At 40.0% G+C, this 19,426-nt stretch overlaps 1 protein-coding gene across 2 annotated transcripts in view; it reads left to right on the top strand.

Moving 5' to 3' along the window:
- Nucleotides 1-19,426, top strand: part of LOC144507232 (echinoderm microtubule-associated protein-like 5) — a 141,818-nt gene that overhangs the window by 83,386 nt on the left and 39,006 nt on the right. For both annotated transcript variants that reach the window (XM_078234191.1, XM_078234193.1), the window contains 7 exons: nucleotides 1,716-1,857; nucleotides 4,152-4,304; nucleotides 6,983-7,114; nucleotides 8,719-8,807; nucleotides 11,038-11,214; nucleotides 11,620-11,821; nucleotides 14,191-14,317. In XM_078234191.1, the coding sequence (XP_078090317.1) occupies nucleotides 1,716-1,857; nucleotides 4,152-4,304; nucleotides 6,983-7,114; nucleotides 8,719-8,807; nucleotides 11,038-11,214; nucleotides 11,620-11,821; nucleotides 14,191-14,317 (1,022 nt within the window). The remainder of the gene's footprint in view (nucleotides 1-1,715; nucleotides 1,858-4,151; nucleotides 4,305-6,982; nucleotides 7,115-8,718; nucleotides 8,808-11,037; nucleotides 11,215-11,619; nucleotides 11,822-14,190; nucleotides 14,318-19,426) is intronic.

Genomic DNA, 19,426 nt, shown 5'->3' with positions numbered 1-19,426 from the left:
ACAGAACCTTGCTGAGCTAATCTATTTATGCGTATTGGAGCTCAGCTAAACATTCATATCAAGCCCATTTGGAGAAACAGATGTTTAGCCATCTGTTTCTGATACAGTTCCCAACTCGAGCAAAAATCCAGCCCCTAGTTTCCATATTATAGAAAAGATATAGAGGTACTGCAGAAGGCATAAAATAGGTTTAGTAGGATAATACTATAAATTAGAGGTTAAGAGGTTATAGCCATCAGGAAAAGTTGAATAGTTTACGGCTCACTCTTCTCAAAGAGAAAATTGAGGAGTGACCTGATAGATGTCATTTAGATTTTGGAAGGGTTTGATAGGGTAAGCATTTTGTAGAAGAAACTAGCACCAGAGAACATAGAATGAGATGGTACTAATAAACCCAGTAAGAAGTCTCACAACACCAGGTTAAAGTCCAACAGGTTTATTTGGTAGCACAAGCCACAAGCTTTCGGAGCGCTGCTCCTTCATCAGGTGAGTGGGAATCATGTTCACAAACAGGGCATTTAAAGACACAAACTCAATTTACAAGATAATGGTTGGAATGCGAGTCTTTACAGGTAATCAAGTCTTAAAGGTACAGTCAATGTGAGTGGAGAGAGGGTTAAGCACAGGTTAAAGAGATGTGTATTGTCTCCAGCCAGGACAGTTAGTGAGATTTTTCAAGCCCAGGCAAGTCGTGGGGGTTACAGATAGTGTGACATGAACCCAAGATCCCGGTTGAGGCCATCCTCATGTGTGCGGAACTTGACTATCAGTTTCTGCTCAGCGATTCTGTGTTGTCGTGTGTCGTGAAGGCTGCCTTGGAGAACACTTACCCGAAGGTCAGAGGCTGAATGCCCGTGACTGCTGAAGTGTTCCCCGACAGGAAGGGAACACTCCTGCCTGGTGATTGTTGAGCGATGTTCATTCATCCATTGTTGTAGCGTCTGCATATGTCATAACTCTGCATAGGTACATATGTCTGTACCTTTAAGACTTGTTTACCTGTAAAGCCTCGCATTCCAACCATTATCTTGTAACTTGAGTTTGTGTCTTTATATGCCCTGTTTGTGAACACGACTCCCACTCACCTGATGAAGGAGCAAGCTTGTGGCTTGTGCTACCAAATAAACCTGTTGGACGTTAACCTGGTGTTGTGAAACTTCTTACTGTGCTTACCCCAGGTCAACGCCGGCATCTCCACAACATGACTAATAAACCCAACAGGGAATTCAGGAAAACTTCTTTACCCAATGGGTGGTTAGAATGAGGCACTCACTACCATGTGGAGTGGTCTAGCATGGATGCAGACAACTCTGTCCAGTGGCATTAAGAAAAATCTGAGTGTCCTGATATAGCAAAGGCAGTGAACCCTTATAACATCCCAGCTGTGATGCTTAAGACTTTTGCATAGAGTGAGGATTTCCTCAACCAACTTATTTTAATACAGCTATGATATTGGCATCCTAACTTCTAGACAAGATTTAGTTATGGTGAAAATACAGATTGCTGTATAGAATTTTAGCCTTCACACCAGTGAGCAGTTTAAAATGTAAACTGAACAGGCTGAAGGAAGAGGTGATATCACTTATCACTATAATTGAATGATATTATGAAGGTATACTTAATAAACCATTATGAATATCTAATTGTCAGTACTACATTTTTCATATACCATTCAAGAACAACATTTTAAGGTTTATTATATTGTACTTTGGCAGGGTCACATGGAGGGTGAAGTATGGGGTTTAGATGTTCATCCCCATTTACCTATCTGTGCGACTGTTAGTGATGACAAAACCCTGAGAATTTGGGATCTCTCCCCAAGCCACTGTATGCTTGCTGTCCGCAAACTAAAAAAAAGTAAGTAAGCTATAACAGTTGAATTGTTTGTGCAAATTATTAGTCAGCATATACTCTAGTTATTGAATACTTAAACTATGTCATGGTTATCTCCATATTGTAACCAAATCCATCTTCCGTTGAATGAAGTAATGCCTTTATTGTTAGGCAGTTTGAAATATTTGTTCAGGGTCCGTATCAGAGTTGAGTATAAATAATGTTACTGAAAGAATTCACAATAAAGTGTTTCCGAAGCATTTTAAAAGGAATGTTAGGGAGCTGATTCTCATGTTCCTGGGTCTGCTGTGATGCTGGTTGGAACAACATGGCCTAAGTGTGCTCTATCTTTCCATGCCCGTATGCACTGAAACAGTCCTGGATTATAAACATGGCCTGGGGTCCCCTCCTGATTATTTTCTATTGCAATTTCAGGATTATATTGAGCTCTTATTTCTAACTTAACTTTTATAATGTATGCCCAAGTTCTGATGTAATCTATTTTTGTTGACAACTGAAGAATATTTTGGTTTGTGAAAGGTTTATGAAAAGAATTTAAGAATTTTGTTCAGAGAAAATAGACTTCTGTACCATTTGAATTTGAATTCATATGTTTCCTCCATTCAAAACGACTATTTTTCTAGCATTGTCCAGGCAGAAAGGCTTAATGAGCTGCACACATTGATGTTAGACCCCGACAGCTGATTGATAACACATCAACAGACGAAGGTGTTGTCTAATGACCCAGAGGAAGTTCTCCCACCTGGAGCCAGCAAAAACGACCTACTTGGCTGTATCTCAATCGCCTCAGGACTGGTGTTGGCTACTGCAAGACCCCTGTGCAGAACTGGATACAGCCAAACAAATTCTGTCAACTGTGACTGTGGAGTGGGGAAATATTTTTCAGAATGCCCTCTACTGGTAGAATCGTGTAGCACTGAAAATCTGAGGGTTTTTACCTCTTGAACTAGAGCCTGCAAGGAAAGAAGTGACAAGATGATGATTGGTGGTAAATCCACCCTGCCTTATATGGCATGTGGATCGAGCAATCACAAGTCCTCATTCAGACTCTTTGCCACAGATATATGTTGTTTCATTTGCCTCAAAGTCGATACTGAATTTTTATCCACCTCATGTTTATTGCATTGAAAGTGTCTTCTTTTTTTTGTGGGAAAAGTTTTGGGAAACCAGTTGCTGACATAACTTAGCAGGCTGATGGTGCACCCTTGTGTCACTCCATTGTGAGGTAAAATAAGATTTTTCTTGCCCAGTGTTTATTTCCTGAGTCATGTGGAAGAGTTGTTCTTAAAGCAATCTCTAAGTGGCAGCATGTCTAGAGAAATATGAGTGTGCTTATGAAGAATTACATTGAAATATTTTTTCAATATTTTTAAGAATATTATTTGTGAAATGCAGTGACAGTTTCAACAAAAAATATAAATTTGCCATCAGAATTAAGATTTTTATTCATGAAATGTTGAATTGGACAGAAAAAAATTAGGGAGGCAGAATAGAACACTAAAGACCAAAATGCAAATAATTCCATCTTGAGCAAACACTGCATATCTAAGGTGGATCAAGCAATAAAATAATGTAAACAACTGAGAATAATAAGTTTTGGGATGAGAAGATCAACGTTAGTTCTGTAAAAGTGACAGCAAAGTAATATATTATACCTGTAAGAAGTTTCATAGGGAGGTCTTATGGCCGAGTAGGTAGCATCCCTGTCTCTGAGCCAGAAGCCTCAGGTTCGAGTCCCATGCACAGAAGGTGCATCCATAACACGGCCTTCCAACAAATCCTTCCAACTCACGCCTGTGGTGGGCGTTAAGAGTGGAAGAGACTTCTGGTCAGCCATGCTTAATGCAGAATGGTGCCCCTCAAGTTATATAGCCTCTAGCAACCGGTTCCAGGAAAATCTAGTTATGGAAACAAGAGATATACCTGCCTTGTGTACCACTAGGTGCGGGAAGGAAACATCAAGATCTTTCATATCAGTGCATAATGTAATTGTGTTTCATTAACTATGTGATATACTGCTTCAGTAAATTTACTGTACAGCAACAGATGAATCAGGACTGAATAAAACTGAAATCTCACTCCAGATAATGTGTGGGCAAAGCCACAGGAGGCGTTTATTCGCTGGTTAAGTAATATTACTGGAATAATTGTTTTGATAATGTTGTATCAGTTTCTTTTGTACAATTTTTAAAGTTTTGAAGCATATCAATATGAAAATAGATAGCAGAACTTGGTTTGTTGATAAATTTGCACTTAGCACTGATGCTGGGATAATGTCTATGTTGTCACAATTATAGGTGGCAGGTGTTGCTGCTTCTCTCCTGATGGGAAATCTCTTGCAGTTGGCCTAAATGATGGAAGTTTCCTGATTGTAAATTCAGACACTCTTGAAGATCTTGTTTCATTCCATCACAGAAAAGAGCATATCTCGGATATTAAGTTTTCCCCAGGTATGCAGGCTAAGTTAAAACAACTATCAGTGAATCAACTGTTCTACTTGGTCTGAAAATTAATCAGCTTTGGCAAGTACAAGAAAGTATTTGAATTGTGGTAACATTTTCCTTGTACCATGTGATGAGAATTAGACCATCTTCTGAAAAACCCAGGCTAAAATATCTGCATATCACAAATGTCTGCTGTTGTTCAAAGTCCAGAAAACAAACTGAGCGTAATTTTCCTGGCCCACTGCACTGCTCAAGTAGCGCAGTGGGCCAGGCAATTTAAGTGGGGGATAAAAATGAGAATTCATGAGTGGTGTCTGGTCAGTCGCAATCTACCGTGTCCATTTTTCTGTACTTAAGCAGCCTTGCTCCAGGGAACAGCGCGAGACTGATTACCGTATGGAAATTCTGATTTCCATGTCCTTAGCGAACTCAGGACTCAATTGTCTGGACTCACTAAAGTTTCTGTCCCCACCGGTGGAGGTTGACACCCGCAGGGATCACGTATGGTCCCCATCAACAGGGACCATGCATGATAGCCTCGCTGGTGGGACCAGTGGCCATTGAGGCCCCCCCGGAAGGGAGGGCAGGGAGGGTGCCCCTTGGGCAGTGCTGGCACTGGCACCCTGGCACTGCCCAATGGGCACAGGGCAGTGCCAAGGGAGAGGGGCCTGAGGGGGGTGGGGCAAGACAGGTGCGCAGCCAGACCGGGATTGGGGGAGGGAAGTACGATGGCAGGGAATGGCCTGCTGGGGGGAGCGGGGAGGGGCAGTGCTCAGAGGCCGGCCTTGGGGGGAGATGGCGGGTTCGGAGGCCGGTCATTGGGGATCCGGGAGTGGGGGGATTGGAGGCCCACCATTTGGGATTAGGGGGACCGGAGGTTGGGGATTAGGTGGGGGAGGCCGGGTCCAGTCAGTGGGAGGCTGGGGCCGGTCATCAGGAGGCCAGCCATTGGCGGGAAGAGGGCAGGTGTTGTCGGGGCGGCCAATCGGGAAGTCGGCAATGAAGGGGGGGGGAACGAGGGGGAAGTGCTTGTCAACCAGCGCTCACTAGCCCCTTCTGCAGTCTGGTGCCAGCTTTTCGGGCGGGAATAGGTCCCACATGTAATGTGTAATGTAACTTGTACTTTTATTATCACCCTGTGGTTGTTCATTCATCTGCATTCATGAATGTTGAGGTGGATAGATTATGAGCAGTAACATTAATGCCATCAGTTATTCTCCTTGGTCACATTATGCTTTCATCACAATGTTCTGTCCTTTGCTACAAATGACTCAGTCAAAAAAGATAACACATGTCAGATCTACATCCAAATGTTAGTTTAGACTGAGAGCTGCGCTCATCTTAGTTAAAAATCAGTGCACCATTGCGATGAATGATTACTGGAGAGCTGGTTGTTTTGCTTTTATCTCTCTTGTGAGCAAAATATTCATGTAAAAATAAAGAGCTATTAGTGGTGGTGGATGGACCTTTTCAATTGCTGATATCCCTCATCATCAAGCTTTCTCAAGCCATGGTAGAATGATAGAATTCAAAACAAAGATTCTTCTACTCTGCCACGGCAGTATGCCTTATTTCAAACTTCAGAGGGGCACACAAGACTATGTTGGGCAGTGTGACATTCACCTATTCAAGGTTCAATGCTAAGACCATTGCTTTTTAGTTATATACAAATGACTTGGACGTTGGAATCCAAAGTAAAATTTCAAAATTTGCTGATGATACCAAACTTGGAGGTGAGGCAGGCAGTGAGGAGAATGCAAATGACTGCACCTAAACGTAGGCTAGTGGACTGGGCAGACAGGTGGTAGATTGAATTTAATACACAGAACTATGAGGTGATGCATTTTGGCAGAAGGGCAAAGGAGGCAATATAGATTAAAATGGCACAGTTCTTTAAAAATGTACACGGACAGAGGGATTAAAGGAGAAGGGATGGATCTTTTAAGGTGACAGGACATATTGTGAGAGTAGTATGCAAAGCATGTGGGATCTTGTGATTCATAAATGGAGGCATTGAGCACGAAAGTAAGCAAGTTATGCTGAAGCTCTATAAAGCTCTGGTTAGACCACAGCTAGAGTATTGTGTCCAGTAGTGGTTACTACGCTTTGGGAAGGATGCGAGGATCATTGAGAGGGTGCAGAGGAGATTTACCAGAATGCTTCCAAAGATGAGAGATTTTAGCTACAAGTTTAGGTTGAAGAACCTGGGGCTATTCTCCTTGGTATGAAGGAGATTGAGGGTAGATTTGACAAGAGCTATACAAGATTATGACAAGCTTAAATAAGGTAAACAAGGAAAATCTTTTTCCAGTAGGGGACACAGATTTAAGATTTTAGGTGAGATGTACGGTGAGGAATGTGAGGAAGAACTTTTTTTACACAGCAAGTGACCTGGGAACTCACTGACTATGAGAGTGCTGGAAGCAGAGGCGATTGTTGATTTCAAAAGGAAATTGGTTGGCACTTAAAGGAAATAAGCTTTCAGGGTTACAGGAAGAAAGCGAGGGAATATTAACTAGATTGCTCTACGGAGAGCCAGTATGGATTTGATGAGCCGAATGGCCCCAATGTATACCATAATGACTCTATGCCAACAATATAGGATCTAATATGTAATTACCAAAATTATGGTAATTATGCTAAATTATGGATCAATTATTTAATTTGTAATTTTAAAATTTCAGGTTCTGGAAAATACTTGGCTGTGGCATCTCATGATAACTTCATAGACATCTACAATATAATGAGCAGTAAACGAGTTGGAATTTGCAAAGGAGCTTCCAGCTATATAACACATTTGGACTGGGACAAAAGAGGTACACATGTTTGTCTGTTTCCAATGCTTAAGGGAAAAATGTGTAATGCTCCACCACTGCAGCATCATGAGAACTCTGTTTATGCACATAAATGGGATTTCTGTTGCTACTCCAGTGATGTTACAGCAGTGAAGTAGGATCAACTATGAGGAGATTCCCAGTTTTGTTCCAGTTCTTAGTAGAATTAAACTCAGGACATCATTAGGAAGAATTAAGAATAAGACAGATATATTTATTCAGCAAATGTAAAGTCCCTAAACCAAGCAGTTTCCTCCGATCCTGCTGTGTTGAGTGCAGATAGGCCTCCGCTGAGTCTGTGAATTGGACACTCTATGCTGTGATGCATAGTTTGTTCTCTCCCACAGGCATATCGGGGGCTGGCACTAATGCCCCATCTGTGGAGGTTGGCCAAGCAGGGGCCCTCGTCGAACCTGAACACGTTGAGGGTGGACCACTCTTTCTTTGGAAGGTTGAAATTAGACAGCTTTTGGGTTGGTTTGAGACCAGGTACTTGTTTGTCGTGTCCATTGATTCCCATTCATTTGTCCAGGTGGAACTTGCATTGACGTCCTGTGTGGGAGGGTTTGCAGATCGGCCTTCTTGATGAGAGTTGTATCATAGGTGGGCTGAATAGATCGCCATGAAGTGGCATTGTGAACTTTTTCTATCAAAATGTGGGTTGTTGCAAGTTGGCGGATAAGTGGAGGAGTTTTTTCCCAGTCAGGAAGCCAAGGGAGTGGTGTTGAGCATGGTGCTCCTGCCCCAGTGTGTCCAGATCCAACCTTGGCTGCAATTAGTTGTAGGTGTTCCCAGGAAGTCTGTATCCTACCTAGGGCCACTTTGAGGCAGTTGGGAGTTGGATGGTGCTTTAACTTGTAGCCATTCATTTGGATGCTGAGCTGTTTATTGGTTTTTACATTGTGAAGATGGAAGGCTCTGTCATCAAGTATGTTCAAAGCAAAGGTCAATAGATTTTTAGATACAAATGACATCAAGTGATATGGATGCAATACCATCTTCCTGCACTGAAGTAGATAATTAGCCAAGATCTTGTTGAATGGCAGAGCAGGCTCGAGGGACTAAATGGCCTACTCCTTCAGCTACTCCTATATTCCTATAAATTCAACACAATAACACAAGAATTAGAAGCAGGACTAGGTCATTTGGCCCATCATTTGATAATAGTTGATCTGATTGTAGCCTCATTCCACTTTGCTGTCTGCCTCCCACCCCTCATAACCCTTAACTATCTTGTCAAAGAACAACACTACTCTTTTTTTTAAACGGTAAGAAACTTTAAAAGTAAAAAGTTGTTCTCTGCATATTGGGTGCTACACATACCTGCTTGCATTGCGAAGGTTATTGGACACTAAGTGCTAATTGTTTTCCCAAATGAGTGGTTTGCTAGGGTCAGAGGGCATTGAGAGTCAACCACATAATGTAAGACTGCGATTGTGTAGGCAAGAATTAAGATACTGCTGGCTTGTACTTTTACCTGAAATCAAGTTGTTCTGCTTTTCTTCACAAATCAATCCTGTTTGTTGAAGTTGAGGATTGATGGAATATCTTGATGTTGAGCAACAACATGTTTCACTTTTCAACAGGAAAACTTTTACAAGTTAATACTGGTGCTAAGGAACAGTTATTCTTTGAAGCTCCTCGTGGAAAACCTCAGATTATAAATAAGGCAGAGGTAAGACAAATATAATGGCCCAAAATTTGCTGGATGGGCCAAATCAAACACAGCTAGATGTTTTCCCCTATACTTCAGCTTGAAAAGTGTTTGTGTTAGAAATGCAAGTTGATAAATGCATGGTGAGGTCAACGGGTTATCTGGGATCTGGGTGAACAAGGGTGATGTGGAGATGCCGGCGTTGGACTGGGGTAAACACAGTAAGAGTTTTAACAACACCAGGTTAAAAGGTGTTGTTAAAACTCTTACTGTGAACAAGGGTGAACAGTTTTCTACATTATAAATTGAGAAAGAAGCAGATAAATGGTGAAGAGGGAAATTTGGTGATTTTAAAATCAGGTCAGGTACAGAAGAAGAAATAAAGGAGGAAAGAAAGATTGGACTAAGAGAGCGAGAAGGACAATGGAAAAGTAAGAGAAATTTTTAAATTATAGGGGGCAGTTCTCTCAAAAATATTCTAAGTGTCAAATTTGTGTAAAAACTGGAGTAAATCACGCAGGTCTTTTCAGTGGAGTTTCAAAATCAATCTCCCACACACTGCACTGGCGTAAATTACTCCAGAAATAAGTGGGCGGGGCCTATTCCCACTGGAGAGGCCGGCAGCGCAGGGGCTGAGCGGGCCACTGCGCATGCACCGATCTGTCAGTGCCGAGATTGGTGCATGTACAGTGGCCCCTGTCTGCCGGTTTCCCGATCGCTGACCAGCCCCACAACCCCACATCGCTGCCCCCCCCCCGGTCTCATGGCCTAGTCACTGGCCCCCCTGAACATGCCCGGGCCCAGCCCCAATCATTGGCCTCCCTCCCTCCCCCGGCCCAAAGTGCAGATAGGCAGCGGGATACCAAACCCACTGATCGCCCTGTCCCTTTGGCACTGCCCCAGGCCTGGTGGGCAGTGCCAAGGTGCCCCTTGGGCATTAGCACTTAGCCCCTGGCACTGCGCAAGGGGCAGAGGCTGGCATTGCCAAGGTGGCAATGTCCAGGGGGCATCCAACCCTCTGGGGGGCCTCAATTGCCCCCTCTTTACTCCAGCGGGCTAGGGCCACCAGCTTCCCACAGGTGGTGAGCTATAGTAAACCCTGCTGGAGTGAACCACTCCTGGTGGGGGTGGTTCGGAGAGGTTAGCCGGCCCAAAGACTTCAGTCCCGGGCCCGCTAACAGGATTTATATAGCATGTAAATGAGCTGCTGCATATATTATGCAGCTCCACGCTGATTTCCGGCACTGGTAGATGCACTGAGGCCCGGGTGTCCAGCGCAAATCACGTGAATCAGCCACCGCTAAAGTCTCCCAGCCCACTGTGCTAAGAAAGCAGCGCAGTGGGATAGGAGAATCGTCCCCATAATATTTAAAATCCTCTAGCAACAATTTGCTACTTGTAAGAATAATACCTTGCCGTTTCAATCACTCCCTTCTTGGACCAGACTGGAATATAGATCTCATCATCAAAAGGGCACTTATGCAAACTATCAGTCCTAACTTTTTGTGAAGAGTTTAATTTGGCAAATGATCTATCAGTGCAGCAATATCCTTAAACTCACAGGAAGATTTCTCAGCCTTCTGGCAAAGATCAAAAGTCAGATTAAGCCCAAGATTAGGTGCAATGCCTTTTCTTGCCAGCTTGAATCATGCATGTCTCTCTTGTGGGGACCATGAATTGGATTTGAATTTGAATTGGCTTTTGGAGCAAGCAAGGAGATGGATTAAAGGCTTGCCCTATCCACTCTGCGCATTGGCTTTTTAACTTCACGAAAGGAGTAAGAATTTTTTAAAAGGGCGTGCCATCATTCTTGCAAGGCTAATAATGAAGCAGAGCTAATAGCAACTTAATTACAATTTATACTGAAATGGATATTTCTTCCTTGTCATGCTTTGTGTTAATAATAGTGTGCTCATTAAATGTGCTGTTATTTTCCAGCAAGTTCTGGGCCAAGTACTTTCAGTTAGTGTCTTCAGCAAGCTAATTCTTTTTTAAAATGTGTTGACATCAGTTTAAAAAAAACAAGCACAATCTGTAAAAATAGAACTTTTACCTCTTATTTTAAAGTTATTTTAAGTTTGATGAACTTTGAGCAATAAAACCTAACTGTAATATTCAAACAATTATTTCAAAAGAGAAAAATGTCTTGCAAGGAATAATGTGCAGTAAACTATTTTTACGTTAGTAGATTTTTGAGATCAAATTTATATCAATTAATAGACTTTATCACAACAACAGACTTACTTTTCAGGTGGACAAGATAGACTGGACCTCTTGGACTTGTGTCTTAGGTCCATCATGTGAAGGTATCTGGCCCATGGTAAGCGAGGTCACAGATGTTTCTGCATCCTGTCTTACTAGTAACAAAAAAGTGCTAGTTACAGGGGATGACTTTGGATTTGTGAAGTTGTTCCGATACCCAGTGAAGGTAATTGTGTTTTCATTTTTAGTTTGATTGTTGAAATAAAGTGATAAATGTGTTCCTTTGTGCATTAAGACAAACTGCCTGTTCTTTGCCCAGGATTGAATTAATTATGGTTTTATCATTGTTTCTGTAAAATGAATGTGAAGTTTGCTGTCACTAATGTTTTGAGAAATAAATTGTTGCCTTAGTTGAATGATGAATGAGAAAATTCTACCTTTTCCTATTTGTTTATCTAATGAACTACCTGCAAATTATTTTATTTATTTTAAATAATTCATCAAGATAAATTGAGACTATGATATAGTACATATTTTGTAAAAAAAAATCCAAATTATAGCCATTATTGTCTCTTTAACATATGTAAATGAAAATTAATGTAATTTTTATTGGTTTTCTCTTTGAATTAAGGGAAAATATGGGAAGTTCAAAAGATATGTGGCTCACAGCACACATGTAACAAATGTACGTTGGACACATGATGATAGTTTGCTCGTTACAGTTGGGGGAGCAGACACAACAGTGATGATTTGGACACATGAGGTGGAAGGCTACAAGCAGACCATTCAATATGACAGTGAGGAATCTGATTTTGATTCTGATGAAGATGGAGGTGATTATAATTTCTACTGTTTAGTACATCGGATTAACTGGTATACTCTGCCTATCCACTCTGTGCATTGGCTTTTTAACTTCACGAAAGGAGTAAGAATTTTTTAAAAGGGCGTGCCATCATTCTTGCAAGGCTAATAGTGAAGCAGGATTCCACATTGAAATTTTGTTTTTCCACATTTGTTTGTGGAGATCTTGTCAATCAGAGCGCCCTAACCCCTAACAGCAAATGAAGTAAATTACCAGTTATTCTGTTTTTGGTACAGGTAGTTGAGGGAAGAATGTTACCTGGGATACTGGGAGAATTCTCTGCTCTTTGGACAGTGCCATTGAATCTTTGATATCCAACTAAGTTGGTAATTAAGTCAATGAGACTCAGTTGGATTCGGGTGGATTCTCAGTTTGGTATCCAGACCAAACTGGAATGTCAGTCTAGCTAAGTGCCAAATGGATGTGAACTCATGTTCTTCGAGATGAGGGGTAAAAGTACATTTTCCTGAATCAAGTTGATTCTCTCAGTTTGAGAAGGTTGAGAATCTGTCTAAATCAAACTTTGTTGCCTTGCTGTGCCTTTAACATACATCATTTGTGTGGTAGCCTGCAAGAAAACTGAAGCTTAAACTTATTCAGCAAATCCTCCAGCCTTTGCACACTTGCAATCCCAAAATAGAATAGACTTTTTCATCATTCTCTGGGATGCAACGTGGTTGGATTCTATAGAGTTTATTGCTTGAAGTTAATTGTGTGCTTGAAATTGAGAAAGGCTGCTTTCTCTGTGTCTATTGGAAACTCTAGCAATTGCTTTTACCATGCTGCTCATAACTAATAATTATTTCCAAATACTTCAGTGTATTTTGGAGATAGCTCAACAGGAAGGTATATGTTGCTACTACCAAACTGTTGACACTTTGGGATTTGTTTATTTCTTCCAAGACTAACACCAGTGGTTTTCAGTATTGTGTTGGTCAAATTGAACCTTCCCAATATGCTCTGATCAACTTCCTCCTTTGCCACAATTTTAAGGCTATTCACATGTTTCTTGTTTCTGTCCTTCAGCAATTTATAATGAAATCCACTAAAAATAAATGGATTAACACTTTTGTTGAAAAATAAAATAATATATAAACACATGTTGATGCATTTATTATTAAAATTACAATGATGTTCCATCTTCATTCTGTCCTAAATATAGCTAGGTTTATATGAATTGCTTGACGAAATAAGCATTCAAACATCCCTGCAGCTACTGTGGGTAGACAACATCCCTTACAACCCGATATCCAGAGTCCATTATTTCAAGCAAAAATGGAAGATTAATGTTGCTCAGACATAACAGTTAACCACGAATGTATTAAGTTACTTTTTGTAGCTTTTGGATTACACCTTCATTATCTAAAAAGGTTGGAAAATACTAGAAACTAAACCTGTTTTACACAGCTTAAACTTATTCAACTGAATTTCAATTCATTTGACAGGTCAAATGTGTTGGATGACTGGTGTGTTGCACCAGTCATAATTTCCAGCATGCGCATCTTGACTCAAAAGATAATTTTAATGGATTAAGCACAAAGGCCTAATAGTGAATTATTTAATATGCTGCATTTGAAAGGTGCCCGATAGATGCAGATTGTCATATACTGGATCAAAGAGTGGCACAGTGGTTAGCACCGCTATCTCACAGCACCAGGGTCACGTGTTCAATTTTGGCCTTGGATGACTTGTCTGTGTGGAGTTTGCACGTTCTCCCTGTGCCTCCTTGGGTTTCCTCCAGGTGCTCCAGTTTCCTCCCATACTCCAAAGATGTGCGGATTAGGTTGATTGGCCATGCTAAATTGCCCCTTAGTGTCAGGGGGAATTGCAGAGTAAATACATGGGGTTACAGGGATAAGGCCTGGTGAATTGTTGTCAGTGCAGACTCGATGGGCCAAATGGCCTCTTTCTGCGCTGTAGGAATTCTATGATTCTATGAAATTTTTAATGAAACAGTCAACTTTCTTTGAATTAGCAGTCTCCTATATTTCTCCTTTGGGTAAGAACGCTGTTAAATAGGAACAGCATTATTTATATTTGGACATGAGTCAGAATCATTTTCCCACCGTGTTATGCTGTTTTGTCTGACTTAGAATCTTCACCTCCTGATCCAAGAAAATGGTGATCCTATTCTTTCACTGTTCAGTCAGATTAAATATTTTAACCTTTGTCATTTATCATCATACTTAGTGATTTGCTCCAAAGACAATGTAAAATCAGTTTTGGCAACCATTTCCAAATGACAGATTTCTTTGCTGATTAAATTCCTTTAATACTAAATAAGTTGTCATTAGGATTTAATGTACATTAGTCTTGAATACATTATGCTTGTTGTTGTAGGTTATGACAGTGATGTTAGCCGGGAAAATGAAATCAATTACACCATTAGGGCCTTTACGACAAGCCTTCGCCCGATGTCTGGAATCAAGCCTCACCTACAGCAGAAAGAACCTTCCCAAGAGGAAAGGTACCTTATATCCAAAGAAAATTGTATTTCAGTACATGTTGCATAACTGTGCATTCTAGTTCATGCAGATTATGCTTTTTGGAGTGTTTTGGTACTCCAAAGCTATCCTATAACAAAATATGAGTAAATTATCAATAAAACTGTTTATTGAAGTTTGTCAGATAGTTTGCATCCAACAAATATGTTTTTCAATGTTATTTCCAGTTTCCATACATAACTTTGTGAATTATTGAGTGGATTCACTAGTCTAGAGTCTCCTGGGTTTAAGTGAAATCCGGACATAATACTAGTAATTGTTTTTCTTGGAAGATACGTCAGCAATTTAATTAACCTTTAGTTTGCCAGCAGATTCAGGAAAATTACTCCCTTTTTTGGGCCTTGTATTTTTTTTAGATCATGCAGTGTTTCACTGATAATAAATAACCTTAACATTGCAACAATAAAGTTCCTCAAAATTTGATTACCATAGATTAACCCTATGAAGCTAAAATGTACACTTTAATTTGACTTACCTTGTCTTGCCCATTCTTTATTTCATTCGCCATCTGTAACTAATTCAAAGAAATTTGCTGTCCAATCAATTTTCTTGGCTCTGTAGACTACATGTAATAATTCCACAATTAATTATCACGGTACAAAATTAACAATTTTTAATTATTGCTTTACTAGTTTGATCTTATGACCCGCTCTGCGAGGTTTTCAACAGTTGTCAAATTTTACAACTTCTTTCTTTCATTTTGCTTCCATTACCAGGTCAAAATGATGCCTCCAAATATTAGCATTTCAATTAATGAACCATGATCCCCATCAACAATCCAGTTCACTTGCCCTTAACATTTATTTTTCCTTCTGTAATCACAAGAAGATGGTTCAGCTGAGTCTACAAAGCTGAAAAATTTAGCTCCATAGAGCGGCTGGAGTGGGCATTTTGGAAATCAGAGACCTGCCGAGTAGGGCGTGTCGTGCACAATGAGGTAGCGCACAAACTATCTTTTCCACCCAGCTTAGCAACAACCCACTCATGTCTAATGGCACGCTGTGCTAACCCCAACTCTAAAATAGCCTTTATGATTCTTGCAGTGCTACGTTAAAAGAAAACTAACATACTCGGTAAAGGAGTGCTTTGAGGCATTTTAGATTAAATTCATTATACAAATGCAGCTATTTTTATTCTCAAAATATTTTTGTTGTTCATCTAATGACTGAGCTGAAATTTCTAAACCTTTTTCCAAACTTTTCTGCTAATTCTTGCTCATTCCCTCCTTCTTCTGTGCGTCTTGCTTTCTCTGAAGGCAGGGAATAGTCAGGTAAGCATAATGTGTATGTGCACTCACATGGCACTTTGCTGTCCTAAAACGCAGCAAGATAACAATACATTAAGTACTGAAAGTAATTGATTTTTTTACTAAATCGTGACATTGAAATAGCCAGACTTTTATTCTTGCTCATTTTCTGATTCTCTCCAGAAGGTGAGATAGGCATATTATCCAGCAAAAGAATAATTAAGGAAGTAGATTTGCAGAAATTGAGTTTCTACCCTATTATTATAAACTAGGCAAGCAATTTGCAAATAGAAGGGCAAGCAGAAAAGGAGATAGCATGGATTTTGAGGAGGAGGAAGATCTGGCCCACTAGTATCTTAGCTTGACTCAGTCAACAGTACTTTCACCTCAGAACCAATCAGCTGAGTTCAAACCACACCTTTTTTTAGTGCAGTCCCAAGAAAATGCTACATTATTGCAGGTTCTGGCTTTCGGATGATAAATTAACACAAACGTTGAGGCAGATAAGAAAGATCACATTGCACATTTCTTTTAAGGAAGCCCTGGTGCCCTGGCCAACTTTTATTCCATAATCCCATAATTAGTAGCATCAAAAATAGATGACTTGGTCATTCATCTCATTGCTGTTTATAGCACGTTGTGTGCCCAAATTGATTGCTGCATTTACCTACAAAACTACCATAATTACGTTGTCCTGAGGATGTCAAAGGCTCTCTACAAGTGCAAGAATTTTTATTTTTATTATGAGTATGCATATTGTTGAAAACCTTAGATATTTATGTACTGTAGAGAGAAGATACTATTGCTATTTCTAAGCTCAGTAATAGTCTTTGATGTGACTAGCTGTGTCTTGGAACTTTAACAATTATCCTATTGTCTTCCCAGTTCACAGATCCATTTCCTTTTTGCAGTTCTTGGTTTTATTTAATTTCTTCTATAATTTAACTTGATAAGCTTTGTGAGCTGATCCATTTGCATTGCTCTTCTTGTGGTCATTGGCGTAGGTTTATTAATTTTTAATCACTGTCCCATGCCTTGTGTCCTCTGCGGCTGATAAATTTTCTTTGTGGAAGTTTACACGCTTTCGTACGGTTTAATCCTCTTAAGTCAGTTTTGCTAATGCAAAATAAATAATTAATTTCCCTGAAATGTAACTAATTCATGAAAGTTCTGTTTCACTGAAATGCAATTGTTTTTCACCTTTCCCTGCCAACAGTGCAAGAAGTCAAATCCTTTGCATAATTGCAGGATAAGCAGCTCATTTTACCACAGACAAAAAATTTAAATAATGTTAATTTTCCTCGGATTACAGTTGAAGTTACTGTTCAATAAATTGGAATGTTTTGGTGTTGAAAATGAGATGGGATCTGCTTGTCAGTAACTGAACATGGTTACTACTATACATCTCACATTCATGATAGGGGCAACATGCCTTAAATTGTCAGTGCATTGCTAGATATGTTAAGGAATATGTACAGCTATTATAAATGAGCAATAAGCAGAATAAAGTTTTGTTCACCTCCCACTATGATTAACTTTTCCGACAGTGTATTGACTGTTGTACTATGTGCCTGCATGCCATTGCAGTGAAAAGGTGCTTGTTGGAGCAAGAGTTAACATGGGCTTGAAGAAAAGCACTGTCCATGGTTTGATGTATACAGTCACGTGGTAATAGACTCAGAACATTCTGGAAGCAACCTACATCGAGACACACCATGCATGATAATATCTGGGATCTGCAAATAGTTAAGGGTTAACAATATATGGTTCATGTTTAAACATGCAAGTCTCAAGCTTCCCATAAATGAGACATCACAAAAGTACCCATAACACATGCTCAGAAGCTGACACTGTAATACAACACCGGCCATTGAAAAATCATTGACGTTTACAGCATGGATAGAGGGCACTTGACCAATTGGAAACAATTTTAACTATCACCACCCCTTCTCCATTGCCCCTGGCTGGATTGGAGGTAGGTGGCCATGTGCACCAATCCTTATGGATTAATTAAACACTGCTACTGGTCTATGGTCTAAAAGATGCATTAACATTGGCATTCAGAATAGAAAGTCTAATGGTCAATAGCTGGTCTGTGATGAGAAGATTGATGTAGGATGTTTAGGCTACAGATAACTATATGCCCATCTGTGAGAGAAAAGTCAGCTAGGGTTCCCACATTTGGTTGTTATAAATGGCACCTGTTGGAAAGTGAAAGTTGGTGAAAGTCACTGGAAAGCAAGATTGAACTAAGCTGTGATTTCTCTCATGGCCAGATAACCTATAACATTTGCTATATGTCTAGACTCTCTTGAGTAGGCTGTAAACACTGCCCGTGGAATCAAACTGTGGGACATGTCAATGCCTTTGGGAGAAAATTGGAAAAAAACAAACACTATCTTCATACTGCTTCCAAAGAAGATACTCTTTTTGTCGTACTGCACCTTAAGCTAAGCTTTTCCACGATGGCCTGCCTCTCTATTCTGGCAGCGCTATAATATAGATCCGATCTTAATGTAGCATCTTTGGTGAAGAACAAAGAAGTTACATGCATTTGCTGGCCTCCATTATTTGATTGTGATTTATAGATAGCTGCCACCTTATGCTGCAACTGTTTATAACTTCTGCAGATACCAAACACATTTTGCAAGGTAGTTCATTAGTTTTGCTTTTGGAGGCCAATATCAGTCAGTATCACAATGTTATTGTGGCCGTGGGTTAGTTCTCAGCCCACTGGAACAGACCAGCAGCTCTTTTTTCCATTATGATGACTGTAAATGTGCTCTTTAATCATTATGTATACACGGTTACTTTAAAATTCCTGAAAAATACAACTCTTGTATGTCCCATTTTTCTGGTGTTGCCAAATCTGCTGCTGTGATTTAAACAGAACAAGTTTCTCACAGTTGGAATCCAGTTATATTCCATTGAAAGCAGTCCTGCTATATTAATGAGAAAAATGGAAGGTGATAGCTATCCACAATTTTATTTTCTCCAAGACTGATGGCCTCCTCAAATACATTTACTTCACCCTTGCCTTCAAAACCAAATACAAGGAACTCATTCAAGTTTTCTTCTAAAATCGGAGACCATCCACTAGTTGCCTTTAACTCTGGCCAATTGCGTGCTTCCCTCTCTCAATTCTACCGTTAGCCATCTCTGAAAATCCTCACCAGTACCTCGCCGGCTCCCTCTCCACCTTCAGTCAAGCTCTAAATCTCCTACAATGGTTGCTGGCCATTCGCTTCCTCTTTGAAACCTTCTCATGTTTTTCAATATTAAGGGCACTATGTAAATACAAGTTATATAAGAAAATCTGCTGTTAGAGATGAATACCTCATTGGTTCAAATAAGCATGACACATATATACTTGTCTACAGCTTGATTGATATTTAGAGTGTAGTGGGAAAATGCAATTTGCAGCTTTATTTTCCATATTAACAAATACAAAGTATTATCTCCATGTTCTCTGGCAACATCCAATGTTGTACATAAGCACGCAACATACAATAACTATTACTCTTGTCTTAATTGCTGCTGTCAAGGGGGTCAAGGTAATTATATTTTCCAAAACTAATTATGTTTTGTGCATTGTGTATTTATGAACATTCGCTCTCAAGTGCCACAAGTGAATTATATAAATGATGAATATAAATGCATTCTGCCACAATTGAACATGAGAACAATGTAAAAGTATTTCCATTTTTATATAACCCTGGCACACCTAATACAAATGTCTGCGTGTTTCGCAACTATTTTTTGATAATTTTATGGCTGTATTGGCACTAATTCAAAGTTATAACCTCCCATTTCAAGAATACACCAA

Source organism: Mustelus asterias, chromosome 18, assembly GCF_964213995.1.
Source record: "Mustelus asterias chromosome 18, sMusAst1.hap1.1, whole genome shotgun sequence".
NCBI lineage: Eukaryota > Metazoa > Chordata > Chondrichthyes > Carcharhiniformes > Triakidae > Mustelus > Mustelus asterias.
This window is presented reverse-complemented; position numbering and strand designations above follow the sequence as displayed.